The 20717-nt window shown below is 39.5% G+C and overlaps 1 protein-coding gene across 1 annotated transcript in view; it reads right to left on the bottom strand.

Annotated features, from left to right (window-relative positions):
* Positions 1-20717, bottom strand: part of ARID2 (AT-rich interaction domain 2) — a gene marked incomplete in the record, with an annotated part of 2057481 nt that overhangs the window by 798897 nt on the left and 1237867 nt on the right. The window contains 1 exon segment of the mRNA XM_044061997.1: positions 10782-10934. Coding sequence (XP_043917932.1) covers positions 10782-10934 — 153 coding nt within the window.

Below are 20717 nucleotides of genomic sequence, written 5' to 3'. Positions count from 1 at the left end.
TGAGGAGTGTGAAATTTGCTTTAGAGAAGTTTTTCACTGTGGTTTTCTGGGCAGGGGGTGGGGTCAGGATGTGAATATCCAGTGAGATTAGTTTATGGTCTGATCTTACCAGTGAGGGATCCACTTCTGGTCTGGAGCATAGAGTCCCCATGTTGGTGATGATCAGGTCCAGTACGTTTTCCCCTCTTGTGGGAGTGGTAACAAGTTGTTCCATAGCATTTGAGTTTATAAATTCTAGGAACCTTTGGGCTAGGGTGTTGGAGCTAGAGTAACGCTCCCAGTCTATGTTTGGGTAGTTGAAGTCGTCCAATATAATGGTGTTTGGAGAGACCTTCACATTTTCCAGTGTTCTCAGGAAGGCCGAGTGGGGTTCCTGGGTTTGGGAGGGTGGTCTGTAGCAGGCTATAAACTGGAAGGCAGTTTTACCCACTGTTAGTTGCACATGGATAGTCTCTGATGCTTCGTGCTTTGCCACCAACCTGGAGGTGTGGGTATCTTTGATGAATATAGATACTCCCCCTCCTTTTATGGTTCGGTCCAAGTTTTGGGGCCGAAAAGCATGGTATGAGGTATAACCTGGTAGTGCTGGGGTGCTCTCGGGAGCCCTGAACAAGGTTTCTGTTACTGTACAGATATCGATGTTCTCCATGCTAAGGAGAGTTTCGAGTGCGTGCATCTTGAGGTTTAGACTTCTGGCGTTGAGTAGCATTACACTTAGTTTCTTATCCCTTATTCCTTATAAGCGAGGCCAGTTCGGAGTAACTAGGATTATTCTTGGTTTTTCCTGTCTGACTTTTAGCAAGACCTTGGAAAGGAAAGGCAGAGGGGGGAAAGCATAGACTGATAGGTTTTTCCAACTGAAGGATAGGGCATCCACTTTCCATGCTTTTTTGTGATGAGTTCTTGTGCAGAATTTGTCCAACTGACAATTTTGGGGAGAGGCAAATAGATCTATGTCTGGGCTTCCCCATTTCTGTGTTAACATGCTGAAGATTTGTGGGTCCAGTTTCCATTCGTGTGGGTCCATAAGATTTCTGCTTAAGTCGTCTGCCAGAGTATTTTCTTTTCCTGGTAGGAATTGAGCTTGAAGATGTATTTGGTAAGTCAAAGGTGTGTTCCACAATGCCATGGCTAGTCTGCAAAGGGGGTAGGAATGTGTACCCCAACACTTACTAAAGTTAATTTTTTGGACATTTCTCTGGCAGGAGGGGAAGATGGACGCATTCCAACTACGGTCCATCGAAAATTTATTGATGGTAATCAATACTTATTTGGCACTAGTTGCCATCCGCCTCATACATTAAGATCTCTGCCTTATGGAGAAATAGATTATCTAAATTATGCAATGATAGTTTAGATTTGGAAAGACAGGTTAATTAATTAATTGATATGTTTTTACAAAGGGGTTACACTATGCAGGTAATTACCGAATCAATTGAAAAGCTGTTAAAAGCTAATATAAATTATGAAATAAATAATGTTTATACTGGAGTGGAACAAAATAAGATGGATAAAAAACGACAGAGGAATAATATACAACAAGATAATATTTACTTTGTTACTACTTATAATATACTGAGTGAGCAAATTTGGGAATCTATAAAATATTATTGGAAATTCCTAACACAAGATAAACTGATGAATAAATTTATTCCTAATGTTCCTCAGGTGGCTTATAATAGAGCTTTCAGGTTAAGAAACCCTTTTTCAATGTATAACAACAGGTATGTTAAAAACGCCCACATATATATAAAAAAGAGAACAATCATGTGACCTGCAGCCATCATCACATGATTATTAAATACATGAATAAGAATTTTACTAATATTCAACCGACAATCACATTATCTGACTTTAAACTACAAATGTTATACAAAATTTCAAAACATCTAGTACACTAACAAATAATAGATATTGATTAAAATTATTTTAATCTAGTTTGCTGTATTCTATTTAAAATTGGTTTTAAAGATACTGATGCATTCAAACCGGGGGGTGTGTCTGCAACATGATCTATAACTGTTGCAGCATCACCTAGGGGAGGGGATTTATCCAATCTATTGGACCTTAGGGAATATGAGTGGATAGTTAGGCTTTCAGCAGACACACCCCCTGGTTTGAATGCATCAGTATCTTTAAAACCAATTTTAAATAGAATACAGCAAACTAGATTAAAATAATTTTAATCAATATCTATTATTTGTTAGTGTACTAGATGTTTTGAAATTTTGTATAACATTTGTAGTTTAAAGTCAGATAATGTGATTGTCGGTTGAATATTAGTAAAATTCTTATTCATGTATTTAATAATCATGTGATGATGGCTGCAGGTCACATGATTGTTCTCTTTTTTATATATATGTGGGCGTTTTTAACATACCTGTTGTTATACATTGAAAAAGGGTTTCTTAACCTGAAAGCTTTGTTGTTTCTATAAAGGTGTTTTTTAACTCAACTATTGTCGTCTTTGGAATTCTACGGATTTTGTATCAGTACTTGGTTTCATCGGGCTTATAACAGAGGACAGAATCTGGGAGATGAGCTAATCAGGGCATATTATGTTTGTCCAACTGATAAATTGAATCTTTCAGTGTCCATTTTTGGAACTGTACCATGTCATACTTGCAGTATATGTCCCCATATTAAGTTGCATTTTTCTAGAATAAATGATAAAATATTTAGAACACAAATGTTTTTCTTGTTATACTTCGGGTGTTGTTTATTGTCTTAGATGTCGCTGCAACCTTTTCTATATTGGTGAAACCAAAAGAAAATTTAGAATAAGGCTGCAGGAGCATGTTCGTGACATTAAAAAGGGAGCATTGGAAAGTCCGGTTGCATTGCATTTTATGGAAAAGCGTAGTTGTAATGCTAATTTATTGCAAGCAACTATATTAGAACAAGTTTTTGTGAAGAAAGGAGATGATAAATTATTAAAAATATGTTATTATATAAGGAAACTATTTTTACATTAAAGTATAATACATTGTCACCAATGGGTCTGAATAAAGAAGTTAATTGGAGGTGTTTACTTTAATATGTAATATATATTTGTGTATTTTTAGTGTTTGTATTTGTTGTATTTGTTATAGTATTATAGTATTATTTATATAATTTTGTTCATTTTCAATTCAGTATTATGAACTTGTTAATTAGTTTACTAATTGGATGAGGGATGGAGTCTATTTAATTGATTGTGTGTATAAAAGGGAATTTTTTTTACTATTATTCTTGTACTCATTGAAGGCTGTGGTGGCCGAGGCACTAAGACAGTTTGAATTTTTCATTAAATTTTTCAGCGTGGAATCAGTGTTGTTTTTGTGACTTTTTAGTCTTTTTTAAGACTATTTTGCTGTTTCTTGTTGTTGCTTTGGATTATGGATTCGGATTCTTTGTTGAACATTCCCAGTGTTTTTCAGGAAGACTCCATTCCTATTAATAATGGCTCTGCTACCCCTCCGGTTCCTGGTGGTTCGGGAATTCTAGGTGCATCGGGAATGTCTTCACAGAAAACTATGGATAATTTTTTGGTTCATGGTTTACCAGTTTCTGCCTCAATTACTGCCCCTCATGCTGTTAATGTGACCAATGTTCCTGCTGCTGCTCAGATTTTGTTAACTTCAGCCCAAGTTCCGAATGCTAGTAGTACTAGAACTGTTTTGCCTACAACTTTGTCGACAGCTGTGTCTAATGGTGAGTTTATTCCTGCTGACCGCACATTCAAATTTATGGAACATAGAAAACAAAAGATTTCTTAACCCATTTGGGGCTCTTGGTGGTCCCATTTCGGGTATGTTTTCTAAAGAAATACAGGAGATTGTGGACAGTTTTGAAAAGCTTATCTTTCGGGAGACACGCTGTCATTTTAACTTATTAGGCTTAACAAGGTATAATGAGTTAAATATTGCTCCACGAGGGTTAAGGGCATTTAAAAGCCCAACAACTCCTTTTGACACTTCAGACAATACTGATTTAATGTTCAAAGATCAGTGGTTAGCCGCAGCACATACTTGTGCCATGGAATGGGTTAACATTTTAGTGGAAAGGGAGCAATTATTACATAATAAACTTCAGAAGGAGCTACAGAATATGCATTCTAAACTGTTAAGTGAAATAGGGGACTGAAAGGTAATTGATATCTTTAAAAATCTTAAAGAAAAGTTGAATAAATTTGAGAATGAACAGGTCCACCTTAAATCTACCAAGATTAAGAAAAGCATTCGGGACTATGCTAATGGACGGGCTTTTTTGTGGAAAAAACAAAAAATTTCCGCTCAGGGCAAGCGGGGAAAAAGAAATCATAATAAAAAACAACTTTCTGTTTCTTTTGCCTCGTCTGAGGGGTAGGCTTTACTACAGATTCTGAAGGGGATATTCATGAATTCCCCCCATTACCGGGTGCACAAGATCCAGAAGCCCACAGACAGCGTTTTCGTGACAACGAAGAGAATATCAAAAGAGGTAATAAGAAAAAAGGAACTGGTTTCTGTTCTCTTACACGTGAGGGACAATTTAAACAAACATTTAAACGAGGCAGATGGAACTAATGTATCTTACACGGTTTTTCCATCTGTTAGTGTATCTAATGTTGTTAATTTATCTGGGTCTGTGTTATCAGATGAAGAAATATCAGTTCTTCAGCTGGGTTTAAAATTTGTGCCAACTGTTATTCCTAGAAATTATGTTATAAAGCAAGAAGTTTTTAGATTTATTAGGACGTTACATTTAAAATGTTATTTTGCACAAGGTGATAAACGAGTCTATACATACAATTGTGCGCATAGTTCTGATAGTGATACGAGTGAAGATAGTTTTTTTTCTTGTTTATCAGATGATGTTGATTTTGCTTCACCCAATGCTTATACATTATTGAATACTGAGGGGATTAATTTTCAAAGTAAATTTATACCTCCATATACTAATAATACTGTTATGCAATTTTCTGAAATGCTTCATTTTTCACTTCAAGAATTAGTGAATTCATGTGACAAAAGTTCTTGGCACTTTAATATGACAAAAAATGAATGGTTTGCTTTAAAAAATTGATGAATAGAAATTATTTAATTATTAAGCCTTCTGATAAAGGCAATAAGATTGTTTTACTTCACTATACTCAATATCATATGTGCATGCAACATTTAAATGACACCCTAACATATGAGATTAGTGAACAAGTGAAATATTTGCATGCTGTGAAAGAATTTACTGTTTTAATTGAGAAAGGTGTGCATTTGGGTTATTTTTGTAAAAAGGATCTTGACACTAAATTTTGTACAGATAATTGTCAATTGGCTACTCTTTATTGTCTTCCCAAATTGCACAAGAATTTATCTAACCCCCCTGGTCGTCCTATTGTGGCAGCTACTAATTATTTTTTTACAGAATACTGGTGTGGTAATACATGGATATTTGTTACCTTATGTGGAAAAGCTTGATTCTTATACTAAAAACTCTTTTGATTTTATTAAGATATCTGATGTATTTTGGACTAATGATATGTTTTGGATTAGTTTAGATGTGGTTAGTTTGTATACAAATATTAGCCATAAAGATGGTATGCAGGCATTGCATTATTTCTTGGGTGATGGTCCTGTTTCACATTATATTTTGGACTTAACCAGTTTTTGTTTATCTAATAATTTTTTCAGCTTTAATGAGGTGATTTACCATCAACTGAGAGGTACGGCCATGGGGGCACCTTTTGCCCCAATGTATGCCAATCTTTTTATGGCTAAATTTGAATTGGAATACATCTATACTAATTTGTTTGTACAAAATAATGTGTTATTTTACTTTCGTTATATTGATGATTTGATTTTTTTATGTAAAGGGGGTTTTGATTTAGTGCCTACTTTTGTTTCTGATCTCAATAATAACAGATACAACATTAAATTTGATGGTTTGCAGTTTGGTACTAAAGTTAATTTTTTGGACATTTCTCTAGCAGGAGGGGAAGATGGACGCATTTTAACTACGGTCCATCGAAAATTTATTGATGGTAATCAATACTTATTTGGCACTAGTTGCCATCCGCCTCATACATTCAGATCTCTGCCTTATGGAGAAATAGTTAGATTATATAAATTATGCAATGATAGTTTAGATTTGGAAAGACAGGTTAATTAATTAATTGATATGTTTTTACAAAGGGGTTACACTATGCAGGTAATTATTGAATCAATTGAAAAGCTGTTAAAAGCTAATATAAATTATGAAAGAAATAATGTTTATACTGGAGTGGGACAAAATAAGATGGATAAAAGACGACAGAGGAATAATATACAACAAGATAATATTTACTTTACTACTACTTATAATACACTGAGTGAGCAAATTTGGGAATCTATAAAATATTATTGGAAATTCCTAACACAAGATAAACTGGTGAATAAATTTATTCCTAATGTTCCTCAGGTGGCTTATAATAGAGGACAGAATCTGGGAGATATAATCAGGGCATATTATGTTTGTCCAACTGATAAATTGAATCTTTCAGCGTCCATTTTTGGAACTGTACCATGTCATACTTGCAGTACAAATATTAAGTTGCATTTTTCTAGAATAAATGATAAAATATTTAGACCACAGAAATGTTTTTCTTGTTATACTTCGGGTGTTGTTTATTGTCTTAGATGTCCCTGCAACCTTTTCTATATTGGTGAAACCAAAAGAAAGTTTAGAATAAGGTTGCAGGAGCATGTTCGTGACATTAAAAGGGGAGCATTGGAAAGCCCGGTTGCATTGCATTTTATGGAAAAGCATAGTTGTAATGCTAATTTATTGCAAGCAACTATATTAGAACAAGTTTTTGTGAAGAAAGGAAATGATAAATTATTAAAAAATATATTATATAAGGAAACTATTTTTATATTAAAGTATAATACATTGTCACCAATGGGTCTGAATAAAGAAGTTAATTGGAGGTGTTTAATTTAATATGTAATATATATTTGTGTATTTTTAGTGTTTGTATTTGTTGTATTTGTTATAGTATTATTTATATAATTTTTGTTCATTTTCAATTCAGTATTATGAACTTGTTAATTAGTTTACTAATTGGATGGGGGATGGAGTCTATTTAATTGATTGTGTGCATAAAAGGGAATTTTTTTACTATTATTCTTGTACTCATTGAAGGCTGTGGTGGCCGAGGCGCTAAGACAGTTTGAATTTTTCATTAAATTTTTCAGCGTGGAATCAGTGTTGTTTTTGTGACTTTTTAGTCTTTTTTAAGACTATTTTGCTGTTTCTTGTTGTTGCTTTAGGAATGTGTACCCCCCCTGCTTGTTTATGTACCACATAACCATGGTGTTGTTGTCCTGGATGAATTAAGTCCATGAAGGCTGTCAGAGCATTCTTAACAGCTAGCATCTCTTTCTGGTTGATATGCAGATGCATTTGTTTTGGGTTTCATTTGCCCTGAATGCATCTCCCTGCCAGGTGGGCCCCCCAAGCATAGTCTGATGCGTCTGTAGTTAGGGTTTGGGTAGCATGGGTAGAGTGAATGACAGTCCATTGTTTTGGTGACACACCTCTGCCCACCGAAGAAACTCCTGTTGTAGGCAGGGAATGAAAGGAATCATTGTTTCCAGACTGTGACAATGTTGGTTCCATAAACTTTTTTAGTTACCACTGAAGTTTCCTCATATGCAGTCTCGCATATGGAATTAGTAGAATGCAGGATGCCATGAACCCCAAAGCCTGCAGAATTTGTCTTGCAGATAACTAGGTTTTTGTTGCCATTTGTTTGAAATATATTGTCAGTTGCCTTTGTCTGGGGTAAGGTAAGCCATCTGGGCAGTTGTATTCAAGCTTGCACCCAGGAATGTAATTATTTGAGAGGGTACCAGTTGGGATTTCTTTTTGTTTATCGTGTACCCTAGGCATGTTAGAAGCCTTTTTACAAATGCCAGATGGTGAAGAAGAGTGTCCTTGTCCTTTGCTTGAATGAGACAGTCATCCAGATAAGGATAACTTTTGTATGCTTCTTTGTCTGCAGAATGCAATTACTGGTGCCAGGCACTTTGTAAAGACCATGGGCGCAGTAGATAAGCCAAAGGGCAGTGCAGAGAATTGGTAATGCAAAAAACCTGCCTTGAAGCGGAGGTATCTTCTGCATGATTCCCTTACTGGGATATGCAGGTATGCCTCTTATGTCTAGAGTCACTAACCAAGCGTTCCTGCCCAGCATAGGCAGTAGCTGTTGCAAAGTCAGCATTTTGAATTTTGAAATGTCCAGGTACATGTTCAAAATCGATAAGTCCAGTATTGGACGGCAAGAATTGTCTTTTCTGGGTACCAGGAAAAGTCTTGAATAAAAACCTTGTCCTTTTTCCTTCTCTGGTACTGGCTGAATAGCCCTCATATCCATGAGGGACATAACTTGTTTTTGAGCCTCTGCCCTCTGATTTTGTGGCAAATCTGTCCATCCATTTGGGATTGGCAAAGTATGGAAATGAAATCTGTACCCTTGGGATACTACGTTCAATACCCACGTGTCCTGGGTAATTAACTGCCAATTTTGAGCATGAAGTGCTAGTTTTCCCCCCAAGGGGGCTGCCAAAAGGTAAGTGCTTGGTGATGGTAGAGGGAAGTCAATGAGACTGCTTACTATAGGGTGGTACTTTGTTTCCTCCAGATTTGGAGGCGGAGGCACCCCATTGCTTTGACCTGTAAGAACCCTGTGACTGGTATCTAGAGCCTTTTGTGCACCTGGATTTGCCTTGAGTGGCCCTGTTGGACACAGGAAAGGACCATTTTTTTGTAGGCCAGTGCCTACTAAACCTGGGTGGCTGCACTTGCAAGAAATATTTTACAGTTTGCATAGATTTAGCTTTATCTTCCATTTTCTTTAAAACCTCTTCTGCCTTATTACCAAGCAGAGAATCATGCTGCAAGGGAGCATCCAACAATTTAGCTTTAACATGATCAGGCAGATTTTTCTCCTTGAGCCAGGCATGCCTTCTAATCACAGATCCAGTAACTGCGGCCCTGCAAGAGGCCTCCAAAAAATCAAAATCACATTGCAAAGTATGCTTTCCGACTTGTTCTGCTGAATGCAATAAATCCTGTAACTCTTTTTCCACACAATCAGAAATAAACATCATTTTCTGTTTCAGTAAGCCCATAACATGCTGTTGATATTTAAGCATATGAAACTGGTAGTTTAAGGCTCTGATTGCCAAGGTAGCAGATGTATAAACCTTCTTTCCCCATCTATCCAGCACCCTGGAATCTCTATCAGAGGGGGGTAGGAGTTTTGGCTGTAGAGGCCTTTACACCTTTGGGACCCTGAGAAATAGTCTCTGGATCAGCAGCAGGATTTTTGAATAGAAATTTGTGGGAGTCAGGAACCCTGTAATATCCGTCTGGCTTACTAGGAGCCAGAGGTAGGGAATCAGGAGCCATGCTTGATTCCGAAAACACAATCAACAATGTGTAATACAGGGGGTATGGCCAAAGGTCTTTGCTGAGGAAGGAGGAGGAAATCCCTAAGCCTCATTTTAGATTCAGAGAAGCCCTGACTCTCCCAGTGAAAATGTTCCCTTAACATATGCAAAGTCTCTCCAAAAGAGTAATCCTCAGGAGGAGATGCAGATGGGATGGATTCCTCTGCATCAGAATCCTAATAGGGTGGAATAGAAAATTCCTGATCAGAAGGGGGATCAGAAGAAATGGAAACCTGATCTGAAGATTCATAATCAGTGCCTTGCCTAGGCCTCTTAGCAGGGGGGGGGGGGTTGGGAACCCCTGATCAAGGTAATTAAGTCCTCAGCCATTGTGATCATCTGTTTTTTTAGGCATAGGGGCCTGTGCACATGGTTCATGCATTGTTGTTTTAGACATAGATGTTTTTGACTTTGTTTTTGAGGCTGGCGTCGGTTTAACATAAAAATGCTGAGGCCTGAAAACACCCTCAGAAGCCGGTGCCTGCTCAGCGGCTCCGGACCCATCCAAGGGAGAGACATCTGCGGGTTCAATACTCTGAGAATCATGCGGCATACTGGACTCAGAATATGTCTCGGTAGAGGCCTGCGACTCAAAAGTAGCAGGTATCAGGGGCTGCGAAAGCCCTTAACTGAGTACCGGCGAACCAGCGACTGGCTTAGGAGAAGCTTCATTGTCGGTTTTGGACCTTGACGGTCTGTCTCTGTCTTTTTCTTTGTGTTTTTTGTGTACTCCGGTAGTCGGATTGCTAACAGATGACATTTCAGGATGTTTAAATCCTGATCCAAAATATTTAGAAGCAAAACTATACCGACGCTTAATAGTGCGTTGGTTAAATTTAGCACAAAACCGACAGCAAGGCACATTGTGATCTGGGCTTAGGTAAGGAATACAGTACAAATTAAAATCCTTATGAGGTATTTGCTTCCCACAAGTAATGCAATTATTAACTTTTACCGACATCGGTAAGGAGCAAGAAAAAGTTTCCCCAACGGAGTACTTAGCTTTAGGTTGAAGATTTTGGTTCTGAAACTCGAATGCGAAAATTTCAGGAGTCAGCCGACCCGCACTTGCAAACTGCTTTGGCCACTGCGTGGCAATAACGACTGAATAAAATGGCGTCGGCTGCATGTTTTATACCCCTGACAACCTGATATCATGGAAGAGGAGACCGCAACCGACGCAGGACCAAAGACTTTGTTACTCAGGCCGACTGAGGGCAACCTGCCAGAAGATTACCCCCAAATGTAATGACTGCAACAGTGAAACATGAAGAACATCAACTGCAGAAATATATGAAAGTGGTTACATTCCAAAGGTTATACAGTACTTACCTGGGGGTTGCGATGGAATATGCTCTACTGTCTGTGGCCTAATTTCAGATACAACTTGGTTGTTGGAGCTCTGATGTTCAACCAGCTTCACGGCTGTCAGGGCATCAGGTCCAAATGACTGAATGTCCACAGAAACCAAGCAAACCAGTACATCTGCAAAAAAAAAAAAAAAAATGTTTAAATGGTTGCTATATGCATGGCTAAGGCACACACCTGTTAAACACTGCTGCATTAAAAACCTGATATTACTGTGGATCTTAGAAAAAAAGAAGACAGAAGTGTCAGATGCTACCAATAAACCTCTAAGCTAGCACTTAATGGATGAGTGCTTCTAGACATCAATCCATTATCAAGGTGGTGGTAACCTGACTAACAGTGGAAGGAGAAAAAAAGCTGTCAAATAGACAGAAGCAGGTAGGGAATTAGAAAAAAAATTCTTAGGAGTAATGCTCCCAGAAAGATACTTCCCTTCATTTTGCTCATATAAGCAATACAGTTCATGTAAAAATACTCTGTGGAGAAAACTTCAAGATCCAGTCAGTTTCTAGCATGTCATTGGTAGTAGTGCTTGTACATCAGTAAGAAATGTATCCATTAACTATGGAAACACTGAGTACAATGTTTAATGGCAGAACTGCAGATTAAAATTAACAGCCTTGAAAATATATCATGTTTCTCCATGTTGCCCCATTTCAGTTCTCTTTGCTACAAACTTATGACAAATTAAGCAGGAAAGCCAAAGATAGAAAAAATAAAAGAATAATTACAACTACCCCAGAAGGTAAGACTACTAATCTGCAGTGAAAACAAATGATGTCCTTGCTGTTTAAATTGATCTGTGAAATACTCTTCTTGACAGAATTCAACAATGTTCATTGAAATCGAAATTTTGTTTAAGCTACACTTGTGTAGTTCTAAATAACAACAAAGTTTTCTTTCATTCTGATAAAACCCTGCATTCAGAGACATCTGTGGATTACATACAATGTTGTAGTGTGCAGACAACGTAAATAAATTTTCCTTGGGTGCCCAACAGTTCACCTTCCTCCCACCAGCTACAAACTTTCCTGTAAATCAAGAAATAAAGGAGACCTTGCACTACCTCAACAATATACAACTATATATTTGCTGATCACACAGGTATATAGAACATACAAACAATATACTTGCTGGTCATACAGGGAGTAGTAAGTAGCAGGTTTTCTGTCCTCTAACACCTGCTGAACATCCTCATGAAACAAGCACCTAAACGGAGTTGAGACTAGATTACCTAAGCAGACTGGGGTACACCACTCACCCTGGAGACTGAGCGCAAATCTAGAATGTGGAGAAGTATGCTGTAATTGTCTATGGCAAACAATTCGAAAGGAGAACCAAGACTGCCTGGGCTAATACGGGGTCACTACAATAATCTTTGGCACTGCTTTCCGCATCTTCAGAAGTACAGTCTGAATCAGCAGAAAGAGTAGAAACACATCAGTAACATTCCATCCAAGGGAACGAGAATGCATCTGCCCTCCAAATATGACTGCAAGGAAGTATGGAAGAGAATCTCTCTAGCTATCTGCTTTGAAAGGAAGGCAATAGATCTACTTCAAGGCTTTCACCACATCTGGACTAGATCCTGAAATACCACTTCTTTGAGCTGCCACTTGTGCAGGTCTGCACAGGATCTGCTTAATCTGTCTGCTGCAACATTTTGCTCCGATAGGATGAATGATGCCTGAAATGACAGAATGCCTTAAAGCCAGCTCCTAGGTCAACATTGCAATTGGTAGAGAAGGTAATACCTTGGACCTCTTATTTGTTGACATCCCTGTGGTGCTGCAGTCACTTCAAAGGAAGACCTGGAATCCATAGGTGAAGGACATTCAAGGTATGAATCACCATCACCATTTTCTTGATAGTGATGTGAATCCCTCGGCCTCCAAGTGGTTTGCACTTGCACTCCCACAGACACAGCCCCCCGAGCGAAGTCAAACAAATCTGGCTGAAAAGACTGCACAAGAACAAATGGAAAGAAGGGAAGTCCTGGATTGTTACTTAATTGTGCTCTCCACCACTGTAGCTCTCATCTGATGACGGGCAGCACTGGGAACTGCATTTCAACAGAATACAAGTGCTGGGTCAAACTTTATATATACTAATGAATTTTCCTCATATAGAGATGGGCCACTGGTATCATGAGAATAATGGATGCCATAAGTCTTAGAATTTTATGGAATTCTGCTGCCAAAGTGATGTTCCTCCAAGAGAATTCCTGAAATATCTTCTGGTAGGACAGGACCTTGTCTTCTGGAAGAAAGGCCATTCTTTAGTGAATGTTGATTAAGCACTCCAGGAAGTCAAGTCTTTGCAAGCATGTCAGACATGACTTCCGGATGTTGAACTTGAACCCTAGCTGAAGAGTAAGGTCAAGACGTTCTCTGGCAATTCCAAACACCTTTATATAGACTTTGCACAGATAAGAAAGTCACGAAAGTAAAGAAAAAAAAAAGAATGCCAAAAGTCTGTCAGTGAGCCAATGATCAATGGTCAGTGATCAATGAGCTACGCATTTTGTAAATATGAGGTGTAGTGGACAGCCCAAAAGTCAATGCACAGAACTTTACTGTGAACCACATACAACAAATATCAGATATTGCCTGAAGCAAAGAGCAATGGGGTTATGATGACATGCATTCTTCAAGTTCAGGTCATCGTGAAGCACTGGTCAAGCAGAATAGGAAGCACTGTCTGCATGGTGAGCATCTTGAGCCTGGGGACCTCAATAAAAGTATTCAGAAAGGATAGGTCTAACAATGGTCTTCATGACAGCTCTTTTTTCATGAACAGAAAAATTCTGGAGCAGAAAAGTACAGTTTTGTACCTACCATAAATGTAGATGTTCGAGGATCCACATTGCTGCAGTCCTTACTATTGGGTAGTCCATGTCAGAAGACCCTAAAAGACAAGGCCCAAAATACCTGCACCAAAATATGTACAATATATACAAAATATATACAAAATATCAGCATATAACCTCACCCACACAACCACCCCTAAACACAGAGGGGAAGGAGTACATTTATGGTAGGTACAAAACTGTACTATGTTCTTCATTGCTGCAGTCCGAATCCCACAGCAGAGGTAAGGCAGGCTGGCAAATCATAAAGAAGTAGGAGCTGACAACATGCCTTGCAAAACAGCTGTGGCAAAACCAGCCCTAGACTTAGAGTAGATAGGAAGGTGATAATGCTTAGAGAAAGTATGCACTGAACTCCAAGTAGCTGCCTCCAAAATATCCTTAGTTGCCACCCCTTAGAAATGCTGTTGAAGTGGCAGTAGCCCTAGTGGAATGAGGCCTAATCCCAGCTGGAACCTCCTTGCCATGATGGGAATAACAAAATGCAATGCAAAACCCAATCCACCTAGAAATAGTTTGTTTTGACACAGGCTTTCAAAGCAAAAGAAACAAACAACTGCTGAGACTGCCTAAAATCCTTAGTCCTGCTTAAATAATAGTGTACATCTAAAGTGTGCAAAATCTTTTCCCCTTTATTTTGGGGTCTGCATAAAAAGTAGGCAAATGAATAGTTTGGTTTAAAGCCACACTAGAAACCACCTTAGGCATAAAGGAAGGATTAGTACGTAATGATACCCTATCCTTATGGAAAATCAAAAGGGCTCTACTGCCATAAGGGCCTGCAGCTCAGACACCCTTCTTGCAGAAGTAATAGCCAACAGAAAAGCAGTCTTCCATGACAAGTATTTCAATTCAGCAGGCTCAAAAGGTTGTAGAGTAAGTTTTTCCAACACAAAATTGAGATCCCAAGCAGGAGTAGGAGCTCTAATGGGGGTCTTATATTCTTTGCCCATCTAAGAAACTGCTTGAACAAAGGATGCGAAAACAATGGTGGGTCACAATCATAGTGAGCTGAAATTGCTGCAGCATGAATCTTAATGGAAGAGAAGGACAAACCTTTGTCCAATAACTCAGTAAGATATTGAAGAGCCACACTCAAATTAGGCTCAGAAATCTCCAAATTCTTTGCTGTACTCCAAAATAAAAATCTCTTCCATTTTTCTCGTACTGCTTGTACTAGGTCTTCTAGCTTCCATAATCACATTTAAAACTTGTTGAGGAAGTTGAGACCTGCTGTGTTTCAACACAGAATATGCCAGGCTGTTAGATGAAGAGAGTGAAGCTTGACATTGAGCAGATGACCGTCCTTCTGAGATAACAGATGAGGAATCAAAGGTAAAGGCCATGGAGGCTTCCTTACCAGACTCCTTAGTAGTGGGTACCAGTGTTGCGAGGCCAATCTGGAGCTATCAAAATCATCCTTGGCTTGTCTTGTCTGACTTTTAATAGCACCTTTGGAAGAAGAGGCAGAGGTGGAAAGGCATACACATGAAGGTTTTTCCAACTGAAAGACAGAGCATCCACTTTCCAAGCTGTGTGATGAAACCCCTTTGTGCAAAACTTTGGCAGCTGGTGGTTTAGTGGAGAAGCGAACAGATCTATGTCTGGAGTTCCCCATGACACTGTCAATTTCTGAAATACATGAAGATCCAGTTTCCACGGGATCCATGATTTGTCTGCTTAACACATCTGCTAAGGAGTTCTGTGCTCGGCAGAAACCTTGCCTGAAGACTCCCATAAAATCATTGCTTGCCTGCATAGAGGATAAGAATGTGTTCCCCCTTGCTTGTTGATGTACCACATGACAGTTGTGTTGTCTGTTAGAATCAACACCTGCCCTGGAAGAAGTAACTCCTTGAAAGCCATTAATGCAAACTGGACTGCTAACATCTCCTTCATGTTGATATGTAGATGCTGTAGTCTGGCAGGCCACTTGTCTTGTATCCACTTTCCATTTAGATGAGCTCCCCAAGCAATGTCCGAGGCATCTGTCGTTAAAATCGGTCACAGAGAGTCCCTTGTTTAGGTGACATTCCTGAGCCCACCACAAAAGTTCTTTTTGAAGGCAAGGTATTATTTGAATGACAGTGTCCAAATCCTGGCAGTGCTGTGTCCATACATTTTTGAGATACCATTGTAGCTTCCTCATATGCAGTTTGGCATTGGGAAGCACCAGAATACAAGATGCCATGAACCCTAATGCTTGAAGGACTGTCCTTGCAGTCAGCACGGACTGAAGAGATAGTTGATGGAAGTAAAGGGATAGACTCTTTTGTTTGTCCAAAGGCCATCTGGGCTGCTGTATTCAGTCTCACACCCAGAAAGCACATGTCTTGAGAGGGTACTAGACTGGACTTTATTTAGAATACCCTAGGCATCTTAGCACTGCTATAACATATTCCAGATGCTGTAGAAGGTCTTCCTTTTCTTGAGCCAGAATCAGGCAGTGGCAATGCAGAGAACTGATAATGAGAATTTCCAGTCCTGCAACTTAGTCTTATAGGCACATGAAGGTAAGCTTCCTTGAGATCTAAAGTTACCATCCAGTGATCTTTGCCCAGCAGAGGTAAAAGCTGAATTTGCTTGTGAGCCTCTTTCCTTTGTGGAGGCAATGTATGGAAATAAAACCTGTAAGAATGATATCCAACACCCATCTGTCTTGAGTAATTAAATCCCAATTTCCTTTGAAAAGAGACAGTCTTCCTCCCAAAGGAGCTGCCAGACGAGTATCTACTGGCAGCTGAAAAGGCAGGTCATTGGGTCTGTTTAAGGACTGACCCCTGCCCTCACCAGAAGTCTGAGCAGGTGAACTCCTGTTCTAGGCCTAAAAGAACCTTGAGCTCTGCCCCTACCGCCTAGACCTACCCCTAGACTGGGAATCATAAGCAGGATATGTCCATCCCTTAGTAGGCCAATTTCTACTAAACTGGCTGCACCTGCAAAAATCTTTAACAGTTTGCATAGACTTAGCTTTGTCCTCCATTTTCTTTAAAACTGCTTCCACAACAACACATCAGACTGTAAAGGAGCATCCAAAATCCTTGTCTTAACATGCTCAGCTAAATTCTGATCCCTCAACCAGGCATAACAGAACTAGTGGCAGCCACCCTCGACGAGGCCTGTACAGCATCAAAACCACATTGCAAAGAATGCTTACCCACTTGCTCAGACACATGAACTAAATCCAGCAACTCTTTACACTCAATACCTTCCGCCAAAGCATCCACCTTAGATTTCAGTTGTGAAAGGAGATAATTTTGATATTTAAGCATGTGAAACCTCATGGCTAAAGTGGAAGAAGTATACACTTTCTTTCCCCATCTATCCAAAGCCCTTGCCTCCTTATCAGTGGGAACAGGGTTTTTAACCACAGAGGCCTTAACACCTTTAGGTCCCTGAGAAACAGTTTCGGTCTGCCCTAGGACTCTTAAAAGATACTTATGAGCTTCAGGCACCCTATAGTACCTATCAGGTTTAACAGGAGCAGGAGGCAAAGAATCAGGGTTCAGGGAAGCCTCTGCAAAACATCTTCCACCACATTCAACACAGGAGGTATAGCTAAACAAGAATTCCCTAAGCCTTTTCCTGGAATCAGAGTAATCCTGGCCTTCCCATTTAAAGTGCTCCCTCATGGAATGCAGAGTCTCTGAAAATGAGAAATCCTCAGGAGGAGAAGCTGTAGGAGTGGAATCATCCACATCAGAATCAGAATAAGGAGGATAAGACTCAGAAGCCTCTGAACACTGTTCAAAACTATCAAACTCCTAGGCCTCTTATCAGGAGGGGCATAGAACCTCTAATCATAGTAATCAAATCTTCTGCCATTTTAAGCATATGTTTCTTAGGCACAGAACCTGAAATGCTAGGAGAAGCCCCACTGAAGCTGAACTTGGCCTACCTCTCAAAGAAGTTTTGGCAACAGAAGGAGAGGCTCTAACTACCTTGGGAAGAGAGGGAAGAACAGTTACCTGAGAAGCCCCTCAGCCTGGCCTACCTCCTGAGAAGGCACATCCTGTAACAGTAAAGTCTCTGCCTGAGACTCCAAAGAAACTCCTGGCAAAACCTCTGGCTCCACTGAGGTTCATCAACCAAACACTAACCCTTAATAGTGCGTTTGTTAAACCTAGCACAAGAAACAAGGTATACACAAGGTATGGTAATCCCTATGAGGTATCTGTTTCCCACAAGAAATACAGTTATTCACTTTTTCTGACATCCGGTTAAATACTGAGGCAAGAAAAACCAAAATGTTAACTCTGATTCGGTCTGAAACAAACTGCTTCTGCATCGGACCATGCGGCAAAAAGATAGTACCCTGGCGTACTGGCGTCACCGACTGGACAGCGGACTACCCAATAGTAAGGACTGCAGCAATGTGGAACGAAGAACATCCTTTCATTCTCTCTGAATGAGGAACTATGTCCCCCAAAGTCCAGCATGTGCTGGAGAATAGGAGTGAATGATGAGAATGGTCTGGGTAGGGTGATGGGGGAACACTCCCAAATGGGGCCAGATGTTCCTTCCACGGTCACCTGTAATCTCTACCAATGATGCTGTGCACCCATTTGTTGGAAACCACTGGCGGCCAGGCCACCTTAAGAGCTAACCCCTGAGATGGAGCATCAGAGGAGAAGCTGGGTACAAAAGGTGCCGAGCCTCCACAAAGTCATAAATTGGAAGGCTTTTTTTTTGGGGGGGGGCTCTTGTTAGGATTGGCAAAATTCACATTCTGCCATCTCATTTTGGCTCCTTAATTTTTGTCTGGCTGGGACTTCTGTTTGCTGGGAAAATTATCCTACTTATTCTAGGGAAGCTAGGGGATATAGAACATTTTAGACACCACATACTTCAGTTTACCTCTGTCATCTGAATGTTTTAGGATTTGACTAGCTGTAGTACCAAACACAAAATCAAGCAGGGCATTCATAATTACATTCTTTCACTCATCAGAAAAGTACTGGCTGTGCAACTAAGCACACCTCCTTACCACACAACGTTGCTGCATTCCACAAAACAGTAACAGCTCCCATAAAAAGGACTCTTTAAAGCATGTTTAGACAATTGAGAAACACTGTAAATAATCTTTTTCACACAGCCTGTGCAGAAGGTAACAGTGCAGCAAACTCATCTAAACAACACTTGCACCTCAACAAAAAACATCCACATAAAACACTGGTTAACACTTTAAAAGCTATTCTGCTGAACTGAACCAGCTTCTTTCCCTGAGATTTTAGCCACTTGCCTAGTTTATCTCGTAGGACTATTCTTTTTAATGGCAAAGGTTGCTGTGGACACATAAGCATGGTCTGCAAACAAGGGGGCTTGGAGGCCAGGTCTGGCACATTTTTAGGCAAATGCTCATTCAACAGAGGTTAACTGCAAGCTTTCTTAAAAAATTTATCCAACTCTGGAATCAACAGAGGGAAGGTTGCCATGTCCAGGACTTCATCCTCTAAAAGATCATATACCCCTGTCCATCTCTGGGGCAGCTGATTTCTCCCAAAAGAATAAATCCCTAAATCTAGCCAGTATTTGTGGAAAAATATCTGTGGATTTCTGAACCTGTTTGCCCTCAGAAGAAACTGACTGTTAGACTCTTGACACTTCTGAAACCACAGAAGCCGGATCCCCTTCAAAATCAGGAATTGGGATGGTTGAACAGAGGTTGGAGCGCTGGTGTTACTCAACCTGGGTTTGCATCCTGTAGTCAATCAACTTAACTGAATAATAACTGTAGAAAACACAAAAGGTGGATACGCTCCAAAAACCAATGGACCACTCTGTAGATGAAAAATAAACACTAGAAACGATAAGAATCCAATTTTGAATATTTAAGCACAACACACAGGCCTTTCGTCATTAGCACTACCAACTTCTTCAGAAATGGAAACAGCGACACACAGTTAGAACTTCATTATATACTAAAAACAAAGATGTCACATGTTCTCTAAGGTCTGCGAGACCGCATAGAAACCCTCATAGAACATACTTAATGAATGAAAACTAGTACACGCCTTTAAAATAGAGGGCTACAACTTGAAACTGTGGAACTGTGAAACCCCCCAGTAATACAAAAATAAAGGCTTATAATACACAGATTTCCAATAAATGATCGAAATAGACATTTTAACACAGTCATAAAAATAAAAAACTAGAGCCGCATCGGCTTAAAACACCAACCAATCATAACAACACATGTTAAAATCAAACTGCGAAAGAGTAACTCAAGTCTTGGTCGCACGTACTTTTAACTTATTTTAATTCAATTTATTAGAGAATATGTGACATCTTTATTTTTAGTATATAATGAAGTTAACTATGTGACGCTGTTTCCGTTTCTGAAGATGTTGGTAGTGTTACTGACGAAAAGCCTGTGTGTTGTGCTTAAATTAAATATTCGGAATTGGATTCTTATCGTTTCTAGTGTTTATTTTTCATCTACAGAGTGGTCTGTTGGTTTTTGGAGCGTATCCACCTTTTGGTTTTTCATCCTGTAGTCAATGGCGTGAATAATGGGTCTAGCCATAGTCATTAACTAGCTCAGGTGAAAACACAGACCGAGACTGTTGCCTTGTAATGTGGTAAGTCTAGTCTCTTTTTCCATGCACTACACTAGTGGAAGAATCAATTTTTGGGGGGGGGTACCAACAGTGGCAACAGATTCTGTACTCCTGACTTCCCCTGCACCTAAGGAGTTTGGTTCTTCTGTACTTGAAACAGGCCCCAGAGGATGTGTCTGACCCTTGAGTCATGCCACAGCTGTGGTAATATCACACCAGCAGACCTGAAGGTTAAAGAAGGCAAGTGGCCCAATAGCCTGCATAAGGCTACTTCAGAGTCACAAGCCATAAATTGAGGCATACTTCCTTATTTACTTTTATTTTTTTAGGTGTATAAGGGGGAGACAGTGGGGAGAAGGCCATACAGCAGTCTACCAAATCAGGAGCCAAAAAATAGTCAAGCAATACCAAATAATGGTGCACAATCAGTAAAAAATGAACAAATTCCACTACTCACCCTGTAAATAGCAA

This window comes from Protopterus annectens, chromosome 2.part1 (genome assembly GCF_019279795.1).
Source record: "Protopterus annectens isolate FY-2018-M chromosome 2.part1, PAN1.0, whole genome shotgun sequence".
NCBI classification, from domain to species: Eukaryota; Metazoa; Chordata; order Ceratodontiformes; family Protopteridae; genus Protopterus; species Protopterus annectens.
The sequence above is the reverse complement of the archived record's forward strand: the minus strand, read 5'-3'. Positions and strand labels throughout refer to the sequence as shown.